At 46.9% G+C, this 21,774-nt stretch overlaps 1 protein-coding gene across 1 annotated transcript in view; it reads left to right on the top strand.

Annotated features, from left to right (window-relative positions):
* AFF2 (AF4/FMR2 family member 2) overlaps nucleotides 1-21,774 on the top strand; it is a 322,097-nt gene that overhangs the window by 279,681 nt on the left and 20,642 nt on the right. Inside the window, exons 11-14 of the mRNA XM_035001853.1 lie at nucleotides 9,040-9,199; nucleotides 10,788-11,792; nucleotides 13,152-13,273; nucleotides 17,085-17,307. Coding sequence (XP_034857744.1) covers nucleotides 9,040-9,199; nucleotides 10,788-11,792; nucleotides 13,152-13,273; nucleotides 17,085-17,307 — 1,510 coding nt within the window. The remainder of the gene's footprint in view (nucleotides 1-9,039; nucleotides 9,200-10,787; nucleotides 11,793-13,151; nucleotides 13,274-17,084; nucleotides 17,308-21,774) is intronic.

The raw sequence follows: 21,774 nt of genomic DNA on the forward strand, positions 1-21,774 counted from the left end.
CACGGTTTTGCTAGCATAGAGCACTGATGGCCTTCAATGTTTTCAGCATCACATTCTTGCAGACTATCTCATTCAGCCACTTGAAGAAAGCATTTGGAATTAATTCTGTGTCCCCGCTGCCTTTCGGTATGATGATGAGGGTGAGTTTTGTAGTGGATCCCCGATGGCTTTCATTTCCTCGAGCCGACTTGGCGTTGCCAAAATAGTCACAGTAGCCTGGTGAAACCGCCCCTCAGACCCCAAGCGCACGACTCTGGCTTAGAGGCTCTGGAGCTTCGTGGCCAAGGTGGTGAGGATACCTGTTGTATCCAGCCCCCACTCACTGTTCTTAGGGCAACCAACTGAGGTCATGGGAGTGAAAATGCTAGAACATTATCAAGTGCTCTGCAGTTAAAAAATATTTTGGTCTTGTTGTTCCAATGATGACAGGATGCTATAGGCATAGCATCTTCCCTGAGATCTATAGAGAAGGAGATTGGCATTGAGAGACATCAAAGAAGAAATGTAGTCTAGGGAGAGATTGGAAGAGGGATGCCCACTTCCAAATCAAGAGGCAGCTCTAAGCACGATGGGCAGCAGGAAGAAGCCATCAAGCAAGGAAAAAGGCAGAGGCCTGTGTTGAGCCGCTCTGAGCCTATCTCCAGCCTGCTTTGTATTCTCCTAGCACCTTCAGCCCATCTACCGCCCAGGCTCTCGTGCCCATCTCCAGACCAGTTCTGTGCGTACAGTGAAGAGAGTCCTGCATGGAAGTGGCTTCCGGGTTTAAGGCACCCGGTCAAAGTACATACCCTCCTCCACGTCAGATTTGTGACTGATGGAACTCTTTGTTGGAAGGCTTAGACCTTGTTAGAGATTCCTGGCATCCGGCCCTCTCTGCATTCCTTATGAATGTGAATCATTCATTCTCTGCTCTGGTGGAGAGCAGGGCTCACGGGAGTCGGCGTTCACAGGCACTTACCTGCCTTCATTCTCTCCCTTGCTCCCATTTTGGTCAATGCACTTTAAAGGCAAAAGGGACAAAAATACTTGGCTGGCTATGATTTTTTGCCACATGTTTAGCTGTTTGATGGAAGCAGCTCTGACCAGTAGCAGAAAAGCCTGTGTGGCTTTTAATTATTTCCAGAAGACTTTAAATGCCACTGTATTCTCCCAAATGCAAAGCGTGATGCTCTCACGACATCATTGGCCCATGGGGCTGTCTCCCGTAGACGGTGCTAGACAAAAGCCAGGTGCCTTGGTTTGGGTTTGGTTTTTTCATTTCTTTGAAACTGCACGTTGAACTTTGTCCCCCAGTATCCTTAAAGCTATTTTTCACCTTGACATTGTTTGGTACTAAGTCTCAGTATTCTGGAAGTAGTAAGAGTGTCCCACTGCTCAAAGCTGCCTTTGAGCCTCACAGTGAGCCACAGACAGGTAGCCTCGGGAACGTAGTAAGCTTCTCAGAAGGAATCTGATACAACCTCTTCAGCCACAATTGCCCAATTAGATTTAAAATGGCATAGGGTGGTCCAATTTGTCTGTTGCTAAAGGAAGACAGAATAATTATGGAAACATAAAACCCACAGTTGATCTCAAAAGTGTGTTTTTGCCCTCAGTTTCAAATTCACCAACTTATGTTTTGCCCCAGCAGCTTATGTCTGAATAGCCCATGTAGGTTTTAGCCTCGCTCCTCTCCACGTGGCCCACTGACCAGGAATATCAGCATCACCTGGCAGTGCGTTGGAAACGCAGGACTCGGGCTCCATCCAGGCCTAGCAAATCTGAGACTGCGTGTTAATGAGTCTCCCGCTGAGCTGTGTGTACACTAACATTTGAGAAGTCTCACCTAAATGCACTCACTCGGTCCTCTCATAGCCTATGTGATATAATAGACCCATTTTACAGATGAGGAATCAGAAACCCTATGTTAAGTGCTTAAGTATCCAAGGTGACACTCAAGAGATCATCTGACTTCCAATCCCATCTTCTTCCCACTAGATTAAAACTACCTCTTTAAAACTAGTAGGGGAGGGAGCTCTCCTCTGTTGACTAGATGGGTTTCTGCCTGGTTCATGAATCTTATTAGCCAATTAGATCTTTAAAATTAAAAAAAAAAATACAGAAGAGGAAACATAGCCATTTAGATGTGTGAAATAGACTGAAAATGGAGACAGGCCACAGGCAGGAAAAGAAGACAAGGGCCTGGGGCTGGTCAGTCCCCAAAAGGCTAACCAAGGGACACCCAGGTGGCTCAGTCATTAAGTGTCTGACTCTTAGTTTCGGTCAGGTCAAGAGCTCAGGGTCGTGAGATCAAGCCCCGTGTTGGGCTCCATTCTGGGTAGAGCCTGCTTAAGATTCTCTCTCCCTCTCCCTTGCCCCTGCCCCTCCCGCTCTGTCTCTCTCTCTCTCTGTGAAATAAAAAATAAATAAATCATTAAAAAGAAAAAAAGGCTAACCAAACCATGACTGGTTGCAAATCAGATGTAATTGTGAAAAGCCATTGCCAAAATCACTCATCAGTATCACCTCAGAAAGGAAGTAGGTGTCAGGTAAGTTAGGACAAAAAGGCACTAACTGCTGGTGATCCAAACATGTATGTGAGAAGCCGGTCAACTCCAGTTCTTCTTTTTTTTTTTTTTTTTTTTTTTAAAGTTTTTTTTTATTTATTTGAGACAGAGAGAATGAGAGAGAGAGAGCACATGAGAGGGGGGAGGGCCAGAGGCAGAAGCAGGCTCCCTGCCGAGCAGGGAGCCCGATGCGGGACTCGATCCAGGGACTCCAGGATCATGACCTGAGCCAAAGGCAGTCGCTTAACCAACTGAGCCACCCAGGCGCCCCTCCAGTTCTTCTGAAAGTTCCAAATGATCGACTTGCAGCTTCTCTGGAAGTTCATGGACCACTGCTATGGGGGTAACCTCCTAGTGCCTTCCTGGCACCGAGCTCTGGCTCCCAGAGACCCTGTGATTACATTGGGGCCGCCCAGATTATCCAGGATCAAACCCCCATCTCAGATCCTGAATATATTCCTATCGGCAAAATCCCTTTTGCCACGTGAGGTACCGTATTCATAGGTTCTAGGGCTTAGGATGTGGACATCCTTAGGGAAGTCGTTATTTTGCCAATCACGGATCTCTTTAGTCAGTCAGGACTTTAAACAATGTCACGTTCAGTAACTTGCCCATGAAAACGAGTGTGAGTGGATAGGTGTGCATCTCTTTATTACTCCTTGCAAATAAGTTGAGCAGATCCCATTTCAAACATCAGGATCAGACAAAGGGGCAGATATCCAGTGTGCACATGTTGGACAAAGATTATCTCCAGTGTAGCACAAATTACAACTGGATGGTGATTCGCTTATCTGCTCATCCACAGGGTTAGTGCATTAACACGCAAGACACTTGATCCTGAGTTGCTGGTGATAATACGAAGCATTTTACTTCCAAACTGTGTTTGGGGGCCACCCCAGGGAGGAGGACATGCTGCTGGTAACACCCTCTCCCTCCTTTCTGCCCAATCCCTGTTTCCACAAGGACAACTCTGCCTTTATCTGCTTTATGTATTATGCTTCTTCGTGAACTTTCTATTGGATAAGGGGGCTAAATGGATTTCCTGGGGGTGGGTAGGATACATGTCAGAACTACTGATTCAGACTAAAAATGGATTCCTCCTACCCCCTGGCTGGGATAGGTCCAGGTTTCAGAGTATCTGCCTCCAGTGGCCTAGCATGGTGAGGCAGATCTTTATTCCAATTCTAGAACCCAGAGTTCAGAGAGGAGACTGAGGAAGAGAGGTAAAATCAGCAATAAATGTTGATTCCTTTGCCCCAGGGCCATCCCTTACAACTTAATGATGACTTCAGATATGGAAGCATTTCAAATTATCTGGTAGACACACGTTTGATCCTTATAAAACTGGAAAAGGGTCATGTTGATGAAATTCATACAAGTCTCAACTAAAGACAAGGGTTTAATACAGGACTCCCCATCAAACATCTCCTGCTACATGCCTTTGGCACATCCTGATCATGTGCTAAATATGTTGCCAAGATCAATACGTCGGGGCTTGCTTGTCGGACCCTTCCCACGTACTTGTCCCACCACAAAGTTGTCATCCGTTCTGGAGCCTTTCTTTTTTGATGCCCACACAGCTTGATTGAGCAGACTGGCCAATTCATCATCCCTGTTTATCTCCTGAGAAAGGAATTTACAGTTAAATTAGGATTAGAATCAGCACTGATGCAGATGTTTGGCTCTCTGGAGGCTGTTAATCTGAATTAGTGAAAAGTCTGATTTATAAAATAGCCCTACAGAAATTCAGCCTTAATCCTCTGAGGCTCACACAGGAGCTCTGTGACTGATAAAGTGTTGCCAAGAGCAGGTCATTGCAGAGCTGCCTTAAGGAGCAGACTGGATTGTACAGACATGTCCCCACATGCTCCCTCTAGGGTCCTAAAAAGTCCCCCTCACAATCCTTTATACACTGTACATAAAGATCAAAATCTTTGAGGTGGAAAATACATTAAAGATCATCCAACCCCACTTGGGACCCACAGTAGGAATCTGTCTACCATGTTCTCTGTTGCTGGCTACCTGGTCATCTAAAGGCATTGAGCTCACTGGCCTACAAAGCCTTGGCTTCCTTCTGGGGCCAGATGTAGACTTTTTTTGAGAGAGGGCGAAGGAGGGAGGGGCAGGGGGAGAGGGAGAGAGAGAATCTTAAGCAGGCTCCATGCGCAGGGCGGAGCTCGATACGGGCTTGATTTCACCATCTTTCGATTGTGACCTGAGCCAAAGTCAAGAGACACGTGCATAACTAACTAAGCCACCCAGGGGCCCCAGCTGTAGATTTTTAAATCTTTCCTGATGTTGAGGTAAGATCTTCCCGACTAGATCTCTAGCTCGTTGGTCCCAGTTTTACCTTGGGAGGTAAAGCCCTCAGAACAAGCCCACCCCCTTTCACATAGGACAGACCTTCTGGGTTTTTGAAGCCCGTCATCATCTGAACCTCCTCCCTCCCTGCCCCAGAATCTTCTCCAGGCAAAGTCGTCCCAGTTCCTTCATACGGCTTTCCGACACTCTTATCTTCTAGTATCACAAACTGAGCCCCTTTATTGCAGAAGAGGCCTGGTCAATGTAAGCATAGAGGGACTGTTATGTCTAGAGATTAGGGTGCCTGGACTACCACTCAAAACCCACCTTTCTCCCCTGGTATGCTGAAGCCTTCCCCACCAGGGCTAACCCTGCCCAGACAAGGCATTGTAAATGCCTCCCAAACTTCTCTCCCACTGGCCTGCTCTTGGATCCCCTTCCTAGTCCTGGATTTCCCCGCTAGGGTTTTTGACTTGCTAAGCCGGCTCCTTTGCCTTCCGTCTGGCCCCTGACCATGAGGACCTCCTAATTGGGGTTGGGGTTAAAACGAGCTTTCACTACTCACTGCAGACAGCTCACGCTGATGAACACAATAGCGGAATCGGATCTCTGAAAAGGTTGAGCCACTGACTTCAAAGTTCCTACAAATGTGGGTCCTTTGAAGAGTTTTATTACATTGGGGTGAAGTCATAGAGTACAATTGTAATATTTACAGACTATGGAGTAGATGGTTTAATATGTCAAATGTTAATGATTTTTAATATAACACATTATCTTTGTTGTAACCACTAGCATTCTTTTAAAAAGCAGTTGATTAAAATATGAGAGGAAATGGTGCATGGGAAATAATTCTAATACAGTTTGGTGAACGAAGAATGTGTAAATTGCACATTACTCCCTCATCTCCTAGGCAGAACCAAGTATCACATGGGCTAGCTTTACTCGTTGCCACTTTAATATATATCTGGAAAATAAATTGGCAGTATATGAAAATAAATGTAGCAGAAGGGGGGATTTAACTAGGTGAACAGCTAATGGGTCTCAGTGAAGACCTGTAAGTGAAATACTCTGATGATTTGCCCACTCGGAAGTTCCACTGTGGATTCTAGGCAAGAATGTGGTCCTTGGCCAGTCATTCCCATACTGATGCTTTTACTGCTGGGTGCAAGGTGGGCCCAGAGGAAGTGAGAGTCAGACAGACTCAAATATGTGGCTTACATTCCTCCGCAGGCTGGGTGCAGCCACATTCTCCAGCAAGCCCAGGAAAAGCAGATGGATGATAGAGGCAGAGGGAGGTACTGGGGAGAGCAATTTTGCTTCCATTTTAAACAACTGTTATTCCCTCCCTGTTTCCAACTGTGCAACTGCCCAGAGAAAGCAATTCTTTCTCATTAAGATGCTCAAGTTCTTCACCCCCAGTTGGAGTCCTCTTAGTACCCTCTCTGAATTCAAGTCCACCTTCCCTCTCATCCCCAAGCATCCGTGTTCATCGGGGTGGGTATGAAAAGCTGGTGAGCCTCTTCCTGTTCTTTCTACACTAGTCTCCCTTAAGGGGAGATTGTCCATATTGACTGGCCGTGGGGTCCTTCCTGAGAACACAGCAAGAGACTTAGCCGTAAGAAGTGTTAGGGAAAATAATTTCAGGTCTCATTTTATTGGGTCTCAGTCAAGGTCACTCTGAGGTTTGAAAGAGTCTTTATTTCATATCCATATCTATCTATGTTTACTTGTACATATATAGTCCATTTTTCATATGTGGTTTCGGTCCACATCCACAATCCCTTAATCACAATTCTGAAATTGAAAAAGTCCTGAGAGCTGTTATTTTCTGGAACTTTGAGACAAACTCATTTCATGACAGAACCCGACCTCTTACTGTTAATGTTACTGTAGCAATATTAGTGAGTTTTATTAAGGGATCCTTCCCCAGATCCCACTTGTGGTATTATATATATGTGGTATATTCACATTGTTAAAATTAAAAAATCTGAACATCAGCATTCTTCTCCCCTCCAAAGGGCTTTGGATAAGGAACACCAGCTAAGTCCGTGAAGCTTTATTGTGGTGTAGCTGATGAGTAACTTTATTCTGGGAAATAAAACATCTGTGCTTTATGTGTATCACCTCAGTGCATTCAGTTTTAGGGGAATAATCCCTGGGATTGTTTTGTTTCTTACAGCAGTTGCTCAACAGTAAGCCAGTAAACAGAAACTCTCTCCAGAAATATTCCAGAGTAAACCTAGGCTCGAGTTTAGTAACATTAGGATAAGCGGAGTCTTATGAAAAGCCAGACATTAATGCACAGATATGAAAGAAAACTAGAAAACCGCTTTTCACTTGCAAATCATAAATGTGAGCATGAGTTTGATTTTATCTCTGTCCGGCAGCCAGTCAGCTCAGGGCTGCGGCTCTCTGTGCTGGACCTGAAACGTTACTTGGGGGGAATTGAGGCCAAGTTAGCATAATGTCTGGATTGGTCTCATTAAATCTGTTCCCTCAGTCTTTATTTAGTAACCAAAGACAAAAACAATTGATTAGATTTAGAGGTACTTTGCATAAATATGGCGTCTTTACTGCCATTAAGGAGAGACCTGCAAAAGAACGCAGGGAAGGAGAGCGCTGGTTGTAGGTCCCTGCCCCCACTGTCAGAGACGTAACACACGCACACATGCACGCACATGTGTGTGCGCTTTCCCAGGGGATACAGTCCCCTATTTCCTCTGCTTCTTCTAATCTCTTGGTGTATTTGGCAGAGAAATGTACTTTCAGATAGCATTTACTTAGCAGATAGCATTTTAAAATGAGCTTTGCTATATGAAAGAAAATACCTACCTGGGAGATTAAAAGGGCAGCCTTTAGGGAGGCAAGGCACATGGAATGAAAAGGCTCTCTGCATTGGATAGGGACTGACAAGGGGCCCATGCTGGCTTAAAGGGGATCCTGTTCCTTCCCAGGCAGCCGCTCAGTGTGGCGCTGCTGAGGGGGTGGGGTGGGGGCAGGCAAGGAATAATGCTCTGTGCCTCCGGAGTCTTGGGCAGAAGGGTCCTTGGGGTCCCTCTCGCTCCAGATTGAAGGTGGGACCATAGGACGAGGTGCCCTCTGGGACGAGGACTGCACTCTCCTGAATGAGCCGGGGCGGGGCAGGGGAGAGCCCGGCCAGGAGCTGGGAGCATGAGCAGCAGTGAGCCCGGCCTCGCCACCATTGAACTTATCTCCAAAGAGGGGATTGGGCCGCTGAGATGGGGGGGAGATGAGAGTCCTCCCCACCCCCTGAGGCTGGAGCCCCACTTCTCACAGTGAGCCCGAGGACAGGGGGCGAGGACATCGCCCGACATGCCAAGAGGCAGTGGGGACGATTTGTTACGGGCACGGGGAGCAAACGATTAGTAAGGAAGATTATTGATTATCAATAAAGGCAGAGTGGCAAGTGGCGTCTATTTTCAAATGCTTTGCTTGGTCAACTTTACAAATTTGAAATCAATCATTAGACTTGCTTGGTCCCTTATGATCATACCTCCCGGTAAGAGTTTTACAAAGAGTTTACAAAAATCAGGGTGCACGAGGCCAAGAAATGTGACTCTGGTCCCCTCGGGGCTGGGTGCTGGGCACCCGGCAGTGAAAGTGCTTCTCACAGTCCCTGCCCTTGGAGTCCCCAGCTCACTTCTCCAACAGCCCCTCTCCCTGTGGACCTCAGTTTCCTCCGATTAAAATGGGGGTTGAGTTCACCCCTCCTTGGTGAGAGGACTATACCGTGTGTACAGCTGAGATCACAGCCCCGTGACAAACCTCTGGGTTTCTGAACAAGATGGCGATAGAAAATGAGAACTTAGCTTAACCAAAAAAGCATGGAACAGTTAAGAATCTAAGGCTGTGCGGCGGTCTGTGTCCAGAAGGCGAGCACCCTTGGCTTAAAGTGTTCATGTGGAATGTGGGATGCTGGGCTTTCCTGAGAGGGAAGGTGGTGTCCTGGAACCCAAGGAACTTGGCCACACCCAGGCCTGGTTCTAGCGAAACGTTTCACCTCCGGCCACTCACGGGGCCTCCTGAGCCTCAATTTCCCGTCTATAGAATGGGACGGTGTGCTCCACTCTGCCTCTATCGGACAGATCGCAGGCCCTGATGCTGCACGGGGGGCTCTTGGCCTGCGATGGGAGACGAAATGAGGCAATGGATGATGTCATTTTTCTTTCAGCCCACTCTTGGCCACACCGCAGCCCCCACCTGTGGTGCCAGCCAGCGGGGGATCTGGCAGCTCCAGTGACTCAGAGAGCAGCTCCGAGTCAGACTCAGACACCGAAAGCAGCACCACTGACAGCGAATCCAATGAGGCGCCTCGCGCGGCCACTCCAGAGGTGGGTGAAGGGGCAGGGGCTGCGGGCACGATTTGCCTGTCACCTGTCACCCCGAGCGGGCGGCCCTCCCCCCACACACACACACATACACGCGCGCGCGCAAAGCAATAAATACTTCAGGAAAGTATTTGCGTATCTGATAGCATTTTTTTCCCTCTAAAACATATATGTGCACAGTCCCTAAAATACGGACATTCCTGGCTGTGTGACTCACTGAGCTCCTCTGAGCCTTCAGCTTCCTCATGTGTAAATGTGGAAGAGTAATAACCAGGCTAGCAACTTCTCTTTTGAGAGAACCAGTCAACCAGACCCACTTCTGGCCCGGGGGACACCACCCCTGACTCCAGGTTGAAGTGCTGAGTTGCCACTTGGCAAGGAAGACCCAAGAAATGGGATGGATTTTTTTCAAATTTCGGTTTGCACCCTCCAAATGTATTTGATAATAATTCATGAAAATACCTAATACCCTAAAATGCCCAAATTATACTTTTGAGATAAAAAACAATGTGCTCTTCCCCTCCCATCCTCTCTGAGTCCAGAATGACCCCTGGAAAGCAATACTGCTTGGACGTGGGCCCTGGGCTGGGCACCGTGAGAAGCTCTTGACCTGCACTTTTTCATGTTACCCTCATAACACTTCTCTGGGGTCCTTGCTGTTACTATCCCCATTTTATGAACTAGAGAATAAGGTTCTGAGAGCTTAAGAGACAACTTTCCCAAGATCTCCCAGGCAGACAGTGGTTGAGCCAGGGCTGAAACCGGGGTCTGTGCACTGCAGAGCCAGTAGCTCTAACCAGCTACTCAAGTGTTTTTAATTCTGTCACCCTCTATCGGCTGGCGCCATAAGCCTCAGCTGATTGGCTTTCAAAAGAAGAGCAGTTGTAATAAAAATGATGGCTCTTTTAGTTCAACAGGCAGAATTCAGAGTTGGGAATCAAGCACCTGAATTGTACGCATCATATCCGTGGCTTAACAGCGGACACTAATGTCTGCATGCATGTCCCCATAAACTGATTATTGCCCACACACCGAGGAAAGTGCGGTGGTTTGGGGGAAGTCAAATCTTTTCATCCTTCAGTACAAATAGAAAAGGCTGTTCTTTTTTGCATTGAATTACAGCATCATAGAGGAGACACTGGCACTTTGGCGAATAGAAAGCCTTTCCTTTTGAATTACACTTGAGGCACGCTCACATTGCTTTTCAGGACCCGAGATCATTACCTCTGCCTCCTGGTGAGAGATTGAGCAATGAGTCCCACCAAAGGATTTTGGGAACAGGTTTCCCTGCCAGGCCTCCATGCCCACCCTCTGGGAAAACTCTCTGTGAATAATTCTTTCCTTCCTGGCCGGAGTGGAAACTGTTTTCAGAAGAGGAGTGGAAGTTTGTTGAAATAAGTAGATCGGGGCTGGTTTGCGGAGTATTTGTCTCTCTGGGTAATTTGATGAATTTAGATTCTGTGTGTGTGTCTCTAAATGTGTGAATGGGCACTTAACATCCCCAGCTTTTATCAGCACTCAGTGTACGGAGGGTCCTTCCGGATTTTGCCAAGATGTGAGATTCACTCTTACCGTTGTTTCTCATCTGCAGCCTGAGCCGCCCTCAACCAACAAGTGGCAGTTGGATAAATGGCTTAACAAAGTGACATCCCAGAACAAGTCGTTTATTTGTGGCCAAAATGAAACACCCATGGAGACTGTTTCTGTGCCTCCTCCAATCATCCAGCCAATGGAAGTCCAGGTCAAAGTGAAAACAACCCCCAGCCAGGTCCTGGCTGAACCCAAAGAGAGGCCTCTCCTCAGTCTTATCAGGGAGAAAGCCCGTCCACGGCCGACCCAGAAAACTCCAGAAACAAAAGCTTTGAAGCATAAGTTGTCAACAACTATTGAGACAGTGTCTCAAAGGACAATTGGAAAAAAACAGCCCAAAAAAGTCGAGAAGAACACCAGCATTGACGAGTTTACCTGGCCCAAACCAAATATTACCAGCAGCACCCCCAAAGAAAAAGAAAGCATGGAGCTTCCTGACCCACCAAGAGGCCGCAACAAAGCCACTGCCCACAAACCAGTCCCTAGGAAGGAACCGAGGCCAAACGTTCCCTTGGCTGCCGAGAAAAAGAAGTACAGAGGGCCTGGCAAGATCGTGCCAAAGTCCCGGGAATTCATCGAAACGGATTCGTCCACGTCCGATTCCAACACAGATCAGGAAGAGACCCTGCAGATCAAAGTGCTGCCTCCGTGCATCACTCCAGGGGGCAATACTGCCAAATCCAAGGAAGCCTGTGGTGCCAGCCTGACCCTCAGCTCCTTGGTCAGCAGTAGCAACAACAGCCTAACCACCAGTGGTGAGGAGCCAGCATTTTCACCCATCCCTGTCACGCAAACCGAGCTGCTGTCCCCTCTACGAGACCACGAGAACCTGAAAAATCTCTGGGTGAAGATTGACCTTGACCTGCTGTCTAGAGTGCCTGGCCACCACTCAGTGCAAGCAGCGCCAGCCAAGCCGGACCACAAGGAGACTGCGTCCAAGCCCAAGCGCCAGACCACTGCTGCGGCCGCCGAAAAACCCGTCCCTAAGGGCAAGCGTAAGCACAAGGTAAGCTGTACCCCTCTCCCCCCGCCCCCCCGCCCCGCCATGGTCTGCCGAGGGATCATGAGCGGCGGCTCTGTGTTGGTGAACGTGATCTTGAGCCTCATGTGCAAGGAGGCTAATGACAGTGGATTGCAGTCTCTGGTGAGGGCAATGATGCTTTCCATGGGAGAGGCGGTATTTGACGTGACCAGGGAGGAAGTGTTAGGAATGGTCAGGGTTTGGCAGCCAATGTGAAGAGTATCCAAAATAGCACATGAGGGATTATGATGTGTAGGAAAGAAGACTGTGGAGACAGTTGCCTTCCCCAGGCAGCCAGTCCCTGGGATCGGCTCCTTAAGCCACCTCTGCTTTCATGGACTCACGGGGCCACACCCCACAGTCCCCACCCCAGCAGCAGCAGGGCACCCAGGTGCTCCCAAGGGCTCAGCGTGCATCCCCTGGGCCTTGTTAATTTCTCCAGACACACATCGGCATCCCCGCACCCCAGTTATATTTTGATGCTCCTGGCTCCTAGCAGACACACAGTCTGCCCAGCCTGCTGGGTCCCCTGAGCTGTGTGGTTGGCCCGACTGGTGGAAACCTCACCTGCAAGAGGTTAGGGCTAAATTCCAGGGCTACAAACTATCACCAGGGACGCCTGGCTGGCTCAGTCAGTAGAGCATGCAACACTTAGTCTCGGCGTCATGAGTTCGAGCTCCATGTGGGGTGTATTGATTACTTAAAAAAAAAAAAAAAAACCAGAAAACTATCGTCAGAAGGGGAAACCCAGAATGGCCTCTTCCATTTCAAATACATTAGGCTCACTCTGTTGTATCTCCAGATCTCAGGGCAGGTTTTTTGAGTAACATCATCTCATAGTGATATTTGAGTAATGGTACTTTTAATGGCTGCCATAGGAAGTCTGGGGCTCTTGCCCTCTTACTGCTTCCCCGCTCTTCAAGATGACAGCGGTGCAACCAGGGGCATGTCTTACACATGGTTTATTGCCTGGCATGTTGGTTGTGTAAGTGACCTTTATATGTAACCCACGATCCCCGTGCTGTTTGCAGTGTTAGTTTCTCCGCTACTCATCTGTGGGGACATTGTTGATGGAAGAAGGGTCTGAAAATGATAGGTTCTCTTTACTTTTGGTAGGAGATTCCTGTGCCACCCAATCTTTAATCAGAGGTTCACAGCGCAGCTCAACTCGCTCAAATGCAAGCTTCTTGGCTGATTGCTTTTCTGTCAGAGCAAAGGTGTGCATTTAACTCCCCTGGCTAATCTAGAAGTTAAAATAGAAGCAAACTGTCTACCTTGCTCGTGGTTTTTCAATGTCTGCGTGTGCCATGTATTTCAAGCTCTGTATTTTTCTTCCCGTTAAAGCCAACAGAGATCGCAGAGAAAATCCCTGAGAAGAAGCAACGCCTGGAGGAGGCCACCACTATTTGCCTGCTGCCCCCCTGCATCTCACCAGCCCCACCCCACAAGCCTCCCCACGCTAGAGAGTGAGTTTGCCCTGTCCTTTGTATGACACTTCGATTTTTTGGACCCCCCCCCCCCGCCCAGAAATCTCAAAGGAAGTCTTTTGTGGGCGGTGGGGGGGGGGGGGGGTCCTGTTTCAGAGGAATGGAAGGTCAGGAAACAGAAGTTGCTCAGCCAGTCCTGACAGCTGGTCTAACAAGGGTGGGATAAAGGCCGGAATGCAGGCTGCCAGATTTTGCATGACTCCATGAGCTTTATAGCAATCTTTCTTTACTCCACCTCACGTGGAGGACCAAACTCGGCCAAAGTGACCTTTTAGCACCAAGGGAAGAGTAAAAGGAGTGAAGGAATTAAAATGGGACAGCACCCAGATCACCTGCTTCTGGGCAACTTCCAGTTTCGATGGTGATGAAAGCAGGCTTTGCACGATGACCCAGCTGCTGCTTCCTCTTTGGTGCCATTCCGTAACCTGAATACAGAGCCTGAGGACTAGTAGGTCCATCCTGACCTCCTGAGAAGCCAGGGGAGTGACATGTTTGAGGAGGCCGGAGAGAGGGGACATCTGGGAGCTGCCCTCCCCCGGGGCCGTTGTGTGTCAGGGAAAGCTGGCTGGGGACCCATCTGTTAGTTCCAACCAGCTGGCACCTCTTTGCGTAAAGTGCCAGAGTCAGGCGGGAGACCTCCTCACTCAGATGGCCCCAGCCTTCCCTGGAGAAGTCCTGGGCTCTGTTGCTACCAAGGGTTGTGACCAAGTTCTTGCATCTTAGAAATACCACTTAACTAACGGTCACGTCAGCTACTGGAACCATTCTGTCTGGATAATTATTGCCATAAATTCATTCAACATTAGAGATTCCTTCCATCAAAGACCAGTTTGGGAGCCTATTAGCGGCCCAGAGCAGAGAGGCAATCTGGCTAAATGCTGCTAACAATTGACTTCACAGATGACTGTTTCACATCAGTGATACAGTATCAATCTGCCACAGATAAGATGTCGGAAATAAGTTTTCAGCTTACAGTTGTTGAGGTCCTTATTGTTTTGAGATGAAAGGTAGGAAAAGACCAATTACCACTATATCCACTTGGTATAATAAGGAGATTGGGGCCCCGAGCTGCCCTTCTCCCTGAGGATCTGTGGCTCTTTATACGGTGCGTCTGGTATAACTTCGCTCTGAAACATCCCTTGGCATACTTGGAGTTCTCAGGACTAGCGACCCTTCCAATGGGGCAAGCTGACCTCTTTACCCCTGAGTGAGCCAGGCCTGTGGGGAAGCATGCTCCTTCCCCCGGTGATCAAGCATGGTCCTCCCACGGCCCTCCTCCTTCCCTGGAGGACAGACTGAAATGGCGTGGCTGTGGTGGCCAGAGCTCCCCAGTTCCCAGGCTGTGACCTATTCAGGCCACCCGAAGGCACAAGGAAAGGGCAAGAGGCATTGCCGCAACCATCGGCCTCTGATGCTAGCCTCCCTAAGCAGCCCAGCGACCCGCCACTTCTCCCATCTCGTGGAAGAGACATGACCAGGTCTTAAATAAACGTCTGATAATTCGAGTTTGTTCTTCATAAAATGGTGTTGCTAACTCATGGTCTTTACAGTCTTTCTGCTTTTGTAGTCGTTAGGAACGCAGTGTTTACCTAGTAGCGTTTATCCTTCAGGAAGGGCCTGGAGCAGATTCTTAGGCTCATCAAACAAACCCAGGTCTGTGGAAAAGTCTCCGGAGCTGAGAGAGAAAGAGAGAGAAGGAAGGGAGGACTGGCCTCTCAGGGCTCTTCTCCTGGGAACCATCTTCTCAAGTTCTGTCTGCTCCTTTGTGCCTTGTTGACCCTCCAAACCAAATCCCTGGAAATTTGTATGAGACATTCACTTTTCTAAATGAATGTTCTAAACCCAGCAAAGAATGCCACGCCAGACTATGACTGCTGCAGTTCCCCGTCATCCAACAGGAGGGTCCCGCTGAGGACCACCCCTCCCCCCCACACCTCCTTGGGAGCTTGAACCATCAGCAGGGCTTCTGATGCATTGGGTGGTGGTAGTGACACACTTCTTGTCTGCTGTCCCCCTCGGCCTACAAGAGGTGCCCAAAGTGGCAACACCTGTTCTCGTAATAAGCCATAACAGTGTTAGAGTGATCTCTAGAAAATGCTCCCTGGGTATCCTTCACCAAGGAAGTTATTAAAGGCCCCATGGTTCCAGCTCACTACCAAACAGATGGAAAGGGGCCCAGGTGACCAGTGCCCACTGCACAGAATGTGCTGGACTGCGTGCAGTGTTCTGTGTACAGTGGCAGATGGGAAGGCCAAGCACGACTGTCGTGGCCAATGGCAAATCAGATGCAGCTCAAGTAGCGGAGGAGTGGCTGTAGCTAATGAACCATTCACCTCCCATAAACGCCCCAGCAATGCTTGACATCCCTCTATACAAATTCCCAGAAGTCCGATGTCTCCGTAATGGTCATACTTAGTGGGGGCTGATGTTTGTGGAGCTTCCTCATGGGCATGAGTCTTAATCCAGATGTTCGCCATTCTTTAACTGAGTATCACAGTTATCTTAAAGTGGTTCTATGTATCAAAGCAATTTTTAAAATCCATTGGCAAATATTTTTTGATTAATCATAACTAAGGTAATGGCAGAAACAGTTACTGTTCTTAAATATTTCACTGCTTGACAAAACTTGACATAGAGCCACATTTATGAAAAGATAGAGAAGATGGCAAATACTATCACAGTTGGCAAATTTGGGCAACACAATGGAAGGGAACAAGGAGATTGCATTGACTTCTACCATCTCAGGAAATCAGACCACTTGAATGCTTGTTCATCTTTGATTTGTTGCCTTGAGAAATTGTAAATCTATATTGCTAGACACTGACTAAAATTGACCAAGAGGAAAACATAAATTCTTGTTGACTTAATTTGCTATTGAAAATTGTAGTCAATAATCATGGAAAGTAAATGGCTGCACAGTACAATATTAGTTGTCTAAGAAAAGATTAAAAATCAAGTAATCTTCATTGATTAGGCTAAGACAGTAACTAAAATGAAAATCCATGACCCAATTACCATGTTAAGCAGCTAGCATAAGGTTTTAGTTGTTCTGTTTTATCCGAAGTCTCTGTCTCTTTGATGGTGCCCATTTAATGGGCAGATAAATCAGTCTGAAAGCACGCGAGTACTTCTAGGACTACAGATGTCTTGTGGCAATATGACAAAATAGTTTTCAAATGGGTTCCCTAAAGAGGAGCACATCAGTACTCCAGTATAACAGCGTAAGGTCAGGGGCTTCTTATGCCTTGGCGTGGGCCTAGAACATGTTGGACGTATGGCTCGCGATGTGTCACAAAAGTATTTAGTGTGTTATTGATAGCTAAGTAATGTACAAGCATACTATTTCTTAAGAAAATATCCCTCTGCTAATTGTTTATTGTACCATTTATTGTGTGATTATTCAGTTAAGTCCTAGGGCAAAATAAGTAAGAACCATCCTAAAAAATGACGGGATTAAAGTCTGCATTGGATTTTCCATAAAAATCTAATTAAGAGGAATCTCGAAAGGTTGCAAATATCACACTGTAGCACCCTCCATTAGACAGTTACATTTACCATTGAGTTCTGCTTCAAAGACATGTGTTTATTCTTAGATACATATATTTGCATTTATTTATAGCTCTATCTCTCTATAGATATCTATGTCTACATGCATTTTTATATATACTCTTTACCATAGCTAGAGGGCCATCAACTAAAATAGTACTTAAGTTGAAAGTACCCACATCATGAGAAAAATCATGAGAGAGAGACAAAATTTTGTGACACCCTATGCTTTTTGTTTACACAGAAACAGTTCATCCAGGAGAGCAAATAGAAGGAAAGAAGAAAAGCTGTTCCCTCCTCCACTTTCCCCACTGCCGGAGGACCCTCCACGCCGCAGAAACATCAGTGGCAGCAGTGGCCCCTTTGGTCAAGACAAAAACATCCCTATGATCGGACAGATCGCCTCTACCAAACCCAAGAGGAGTGAAGGCAAATTCTGTGCTACTTTCAAAGGGATATCCGTAAATGTAAGCATCTCAGAAGAAATATTATAATCATCAGGTATAAACAGGTTGACTCAGCTTATCTGACCAGATGTGATTGCAGGGGGATGGGAGGAAGAAGCAGAGAGAACAGTGTACAGAAATATGCAAACTCTCCATTATTTCAAACCTCAGTTGTTCTAATGTAGGATGAATTTTTCATTCCAGTCGTACTTCTCCCAACAGATTATTATGCAGAGACTCGGGGCTTTGGACATCCTTTGGTCCAATACTTTCATATCTCGGCGGTGGGGACACACAAAATACTGATTGAGCACGTGGTGTAGGCACTGATCGTTTAGTGAATGAAAGAACCAATGGATGGGGTGGGATTGCTCAAAGTCACTGGACTGGAGCTGCAACTCCCAGTTGCATCTTCCCACCACCCAGCTTAGCAGGTGTGAATTGTGTTTAAAATAGTGACTCAAAAGGATGGAACTTAAAAGGTGAATCTGTTGCTAAAAATCATACAATTGTGGTTCTAAGCGCAACTAAAGGATCATTCAGCCCTTTGGATTTTCAGCACCGCTGCTCCATTAGCATAGAAAATTGAGACTTTGTATCACTTTTCACATCCACGCAGTCTTTCCATCTGTTTCAGGTATAGGTACCTGAAGCGCAGAAGCCACAAGCAAAGTGTCACCAGTGAATATTAATGACAAGTGCATCTGCTTTTCCATGTAAATGCATGTATATGCAGATGTAGCATCCGTATGCATCTAGTCTCCTTTAAGTGTAATATAAAAAAGCGAATACGGGAAAATCAATGAGCTTTCAAATATCTTGATGCCAACCTGGTGGACCCTGGACCAAACGTGCCCATTTACCACTCCATGAAAAGCCATGAGGCCTCTGAGCTTGAAGGACTCCAACGTAGAGTCCTCCATCATCTGAGATGACTGGCATGGCACACGTATATCTAGGCAAATTTCAATGCTGGTATAGAGAAATTGTGCTACTATAAAATAGTCATTTTCCATATGAAATTGTGTGTGTGCGTGCGCACATGTGCCTACATAATATTTGCATTCACATTTAAAAATGCTGACCTTGTTAGAAATTAAACCATCTATTCTAAACAGTAATTATACTATCAATCGCATTTTTCATACTGAATGTAATTAATATGGTAAACGCCAACTGGTTCTCTTTTCTATTGCGAGTTTTGGGAGGGCATATGCCAGACCTAGGCAATTCTCTTTGTACAGTGCCTGGTATATTGTCCCAAAGAATTAGGTGCTTAATACAGTTGTGATCATGACAATGGTGATGCTTACAAGAATCTGCAAAGTCATTTCTACAAGAGCTAAAAGCTGCTAGGGAAACCTGATAATATGGTTCCATCTGCACCTAGAAATGGATTGCCCTCCTTAAGGAATTCACTGGAGTCTCCCATGGGAGGCTCCCATGACTGAGTACCCATTGCCCCTTCTTTTCATAAATGGCTTGAAAGCTGGAAGACGGGTACATTTTTGCCCTAGCCTGGGAGTTAAGAGGCTTGGTACATAGTGCTAAAACTGCAACAGGTTTTCTGTGGCCTTGGGCAAATTCCGAAACCACTCTTGAGTCCATAAAATGAGTGGATTTGACTGGATGAACTCTAAGGCTTCCTCCAGCTCCCAAAGTGTTTTCAATATTGTGCTCTCAGAGTCTTCTGTATTCCACTTTTGCGTGAAGTCTTGTTTACTGATTCGATGGACGGCTGAGCACGGACGGAGGACATGTTTATATAACTTGCATGATCATGGCTGAATGCATCAGTGCCATGTGCGCAGTGGATGAGGTGCTTTGGGGTCCTTGTCACATATCTTGACCATAGGGACGAGTGGGACCGTCTTGGGCTGACTCCACTGTTTTGTCCGGGCCATCTGGCTTTGGCAGTAGAAACATGGAATTTTTGAAGGCTTCGATGTTTTTATGTGTTTGGGTTGAATAAAATCCATGATGATTTGTCAACCATTTTCTCCCTATCCATCATAACAATTGTTAGATGGATAGCCTCTCACCACATTTCTCTCAGTGAGCTCTTGATGGTAAGAAGTTTTGATAATCAGAAGATCCAGGATCAAGTGGAAAAGATAGACTTGCTTGGACATAAGAAATGTTCACATTTGACTTCTATTTTTAAACTGACCCTTTTGACTAAGGCAGGTAGGAGTGCATGCAGTCAACAAATTACTGGGAGCACGAGGCTGTGGGGTGGGGGGATGGGGTGGTGTAGCGATGTCAGAAATCAGAGATGGTGCCAGGGTTGAGAGCTCTCATTGTAAGGTAAGCAATGAGACATGTGCTCAAAGAACTACAATATAAAATGGCTGGTGGTTGGTGTCATAGAGAGGGATTGAGACAGACTTCAGATCTCTGAAGGGACCAAGGAGGATTAAAGTACTTCTGGCTGTGGACATACAAGGTGGTTTTCCTGGAGGAGAAGGCATTTGTTGAGCTGGGCCTTAGTAGGTGAGGACAGTTTAGAAATGAAGGGAGGTGGTTAAACAAAATGTGATCTGTCCATATAATGGAATATTCTTCAGCCTTGAAAGGGAAGGACATTCTGACATGTGCTACAACATGGGATGAACCTTGAGGACTTGATGCTGAGTGAAAGAAGCTAGTCGTATGTATTTTACCACAATTTTTTAAAAAGATTATTTATTTATTTATTTATTTGACAGAGAGAGAGACACAGCAAGAGAAGGAACACAAGCAGGGGGAGTGGGAGAGGGAGAAGCAGGCTTCCCGCAGAGCAGGGAGCCCGATGTAGGGCTCGATCCCAGGACCGTGGGATCATGACCTGAGCCGAAGGCAGACGCTTAACGACGGAGCCACCCAGGCACCCCCACAATTTTTTTCTTTTAATTAAAAAGTGGAGCAAATTATCGCAAGGTGAAAAAGGAAAAGTAATGAAGGGAAGGTTCTTTCAACTCTAAGACTCCACATGAACCAAAGCAAGAAAGTGAAGAAGACAGGATGTGTTCAGTCTGGGGGAAGGTCCATGGGAATGAGTAGCAGGAGATCAAGTGGAAAGCTGAAGCCAGATCAGGGAGGACCTCACGGGCCAGCAAAGGAGCTCAGCCTTGAGTTTGCCTTTGGACGCAAGGCAGTAAAATGCATGGAGCTTTGTGTAAGAAGCTCTGGCAGGCCGGCAGCAGATTGAGAATGGATTGGAAAAGCTGGCTCCAAGGTCAGGGGTCCAGCCAGGAGGCTGATGGTCTCGGTCAGAAGCCACGAGGGCCCGCACTTGGAGGCTTCAGACAAGGAAGGCACAGCTTTGAGAAATGGTGGGGAGATGCAATGAATAGGACTTTGTAATGGATTGGATAAGGGTAATGGAGAGGAAGAAATTAAAGATGAAATAGGGCAGTGAAATTCACTTTATTTTGAAGCTCTTTTCAAAAGAGTTTTAGGATCATTATCATTTTTTGAAATGAAGGAATTTGCAGCACTTCAATATATAGAGCTGATTAAAGCAGAGCAGCTCAGATGGAAGGCAAGGTGGGGAGTACACTGGTTCCAATGCTCCTAGCCCAGGGATGACCACAGTGCCCTTCCTGCCATGGAGAAATCCAGCCTTGGTGACAAGGGAAGACCATCCCGTCATTAACAGAAAGAGGGAACTGGTTTGGTTATCAATTTGGTTTCAGGGCAATTTGAGGGGCTAATGGGCCATCTTGGTGATAATGAGCCAGAGGTGATCACCGCACATCTGGAGCTTTAGAGAGAGGGTAAGATTGAGGTTTCCTTTTGGCAGTGATCCACATATTGTCAAATCTGCACCAACACATACGGGATTGGCAAATCCTGTCAAGGTCAGGAAAGAAGAGACCTGAGGAATGAACCTTGGGAGATACCAACCTTAGAGAGATACCAACTCAGACAAGCAGAAGGAGGAGGAGGTCCCATGGCAAGCATGGTCAGAGATAGAACAGTCAGGATCATGCCACCGTTGCCAGGTGGGGAGGGCCGAGTCTACCATGGTCTCATGACAGGTACTGTCACAGAAGTACAAATCTTGCCACCTAGTTTCTTCAGCTGGATTCCACTCTTTCCATGGCAGTGACAGTTGAGAGTGAAACCCAGAAATCTCTTGCCCATTTGGTTTTTGATCTGGTCAAAATGAGCTTTCACCATCCCAAGACTTCAAAATGAGGAGGCACTCGTGTGACGTTCACCTAGCCAGACATCAGTCAAGGCCTCAGTGAACAAAAGGGCAGCTTCAGCCTTGGTCCCAGGGTTTAAGGCCCGGTTTGCTGCACTGGATTATGGCATTTTGCAGAGTGACTGGAGTACCTTATTTACCCTCGTGAAAGTTTCTGGGCTGTTTCAGGGTCACCTCTCTTTCTTTCTCTCCATCCCCTACCCTCACACTTACCCTTGCTCTGTCTTCATTTTCCTTCCTCCTCTCTCATTCTCTCCCTTCCCCCTCTCTCTTTCTCTCCCTCCCCCCTCTCCCCA

Source organism: Mirounga leonina, unplaced genomic scaffold (assembly GCF_011800145.1).
Source record: "Mirounga leonina isolate KUSES-001 unplaced genomic scaffold, KU_Mleo_1.0 Mir_101608, whole genome shotgun sequence".
Lineage (NCBI taxonomy): Eukaryota > Metazoa > Chordata > Mammalia > Carnivora > Phocidae > Mirounga > Mirounga leonina.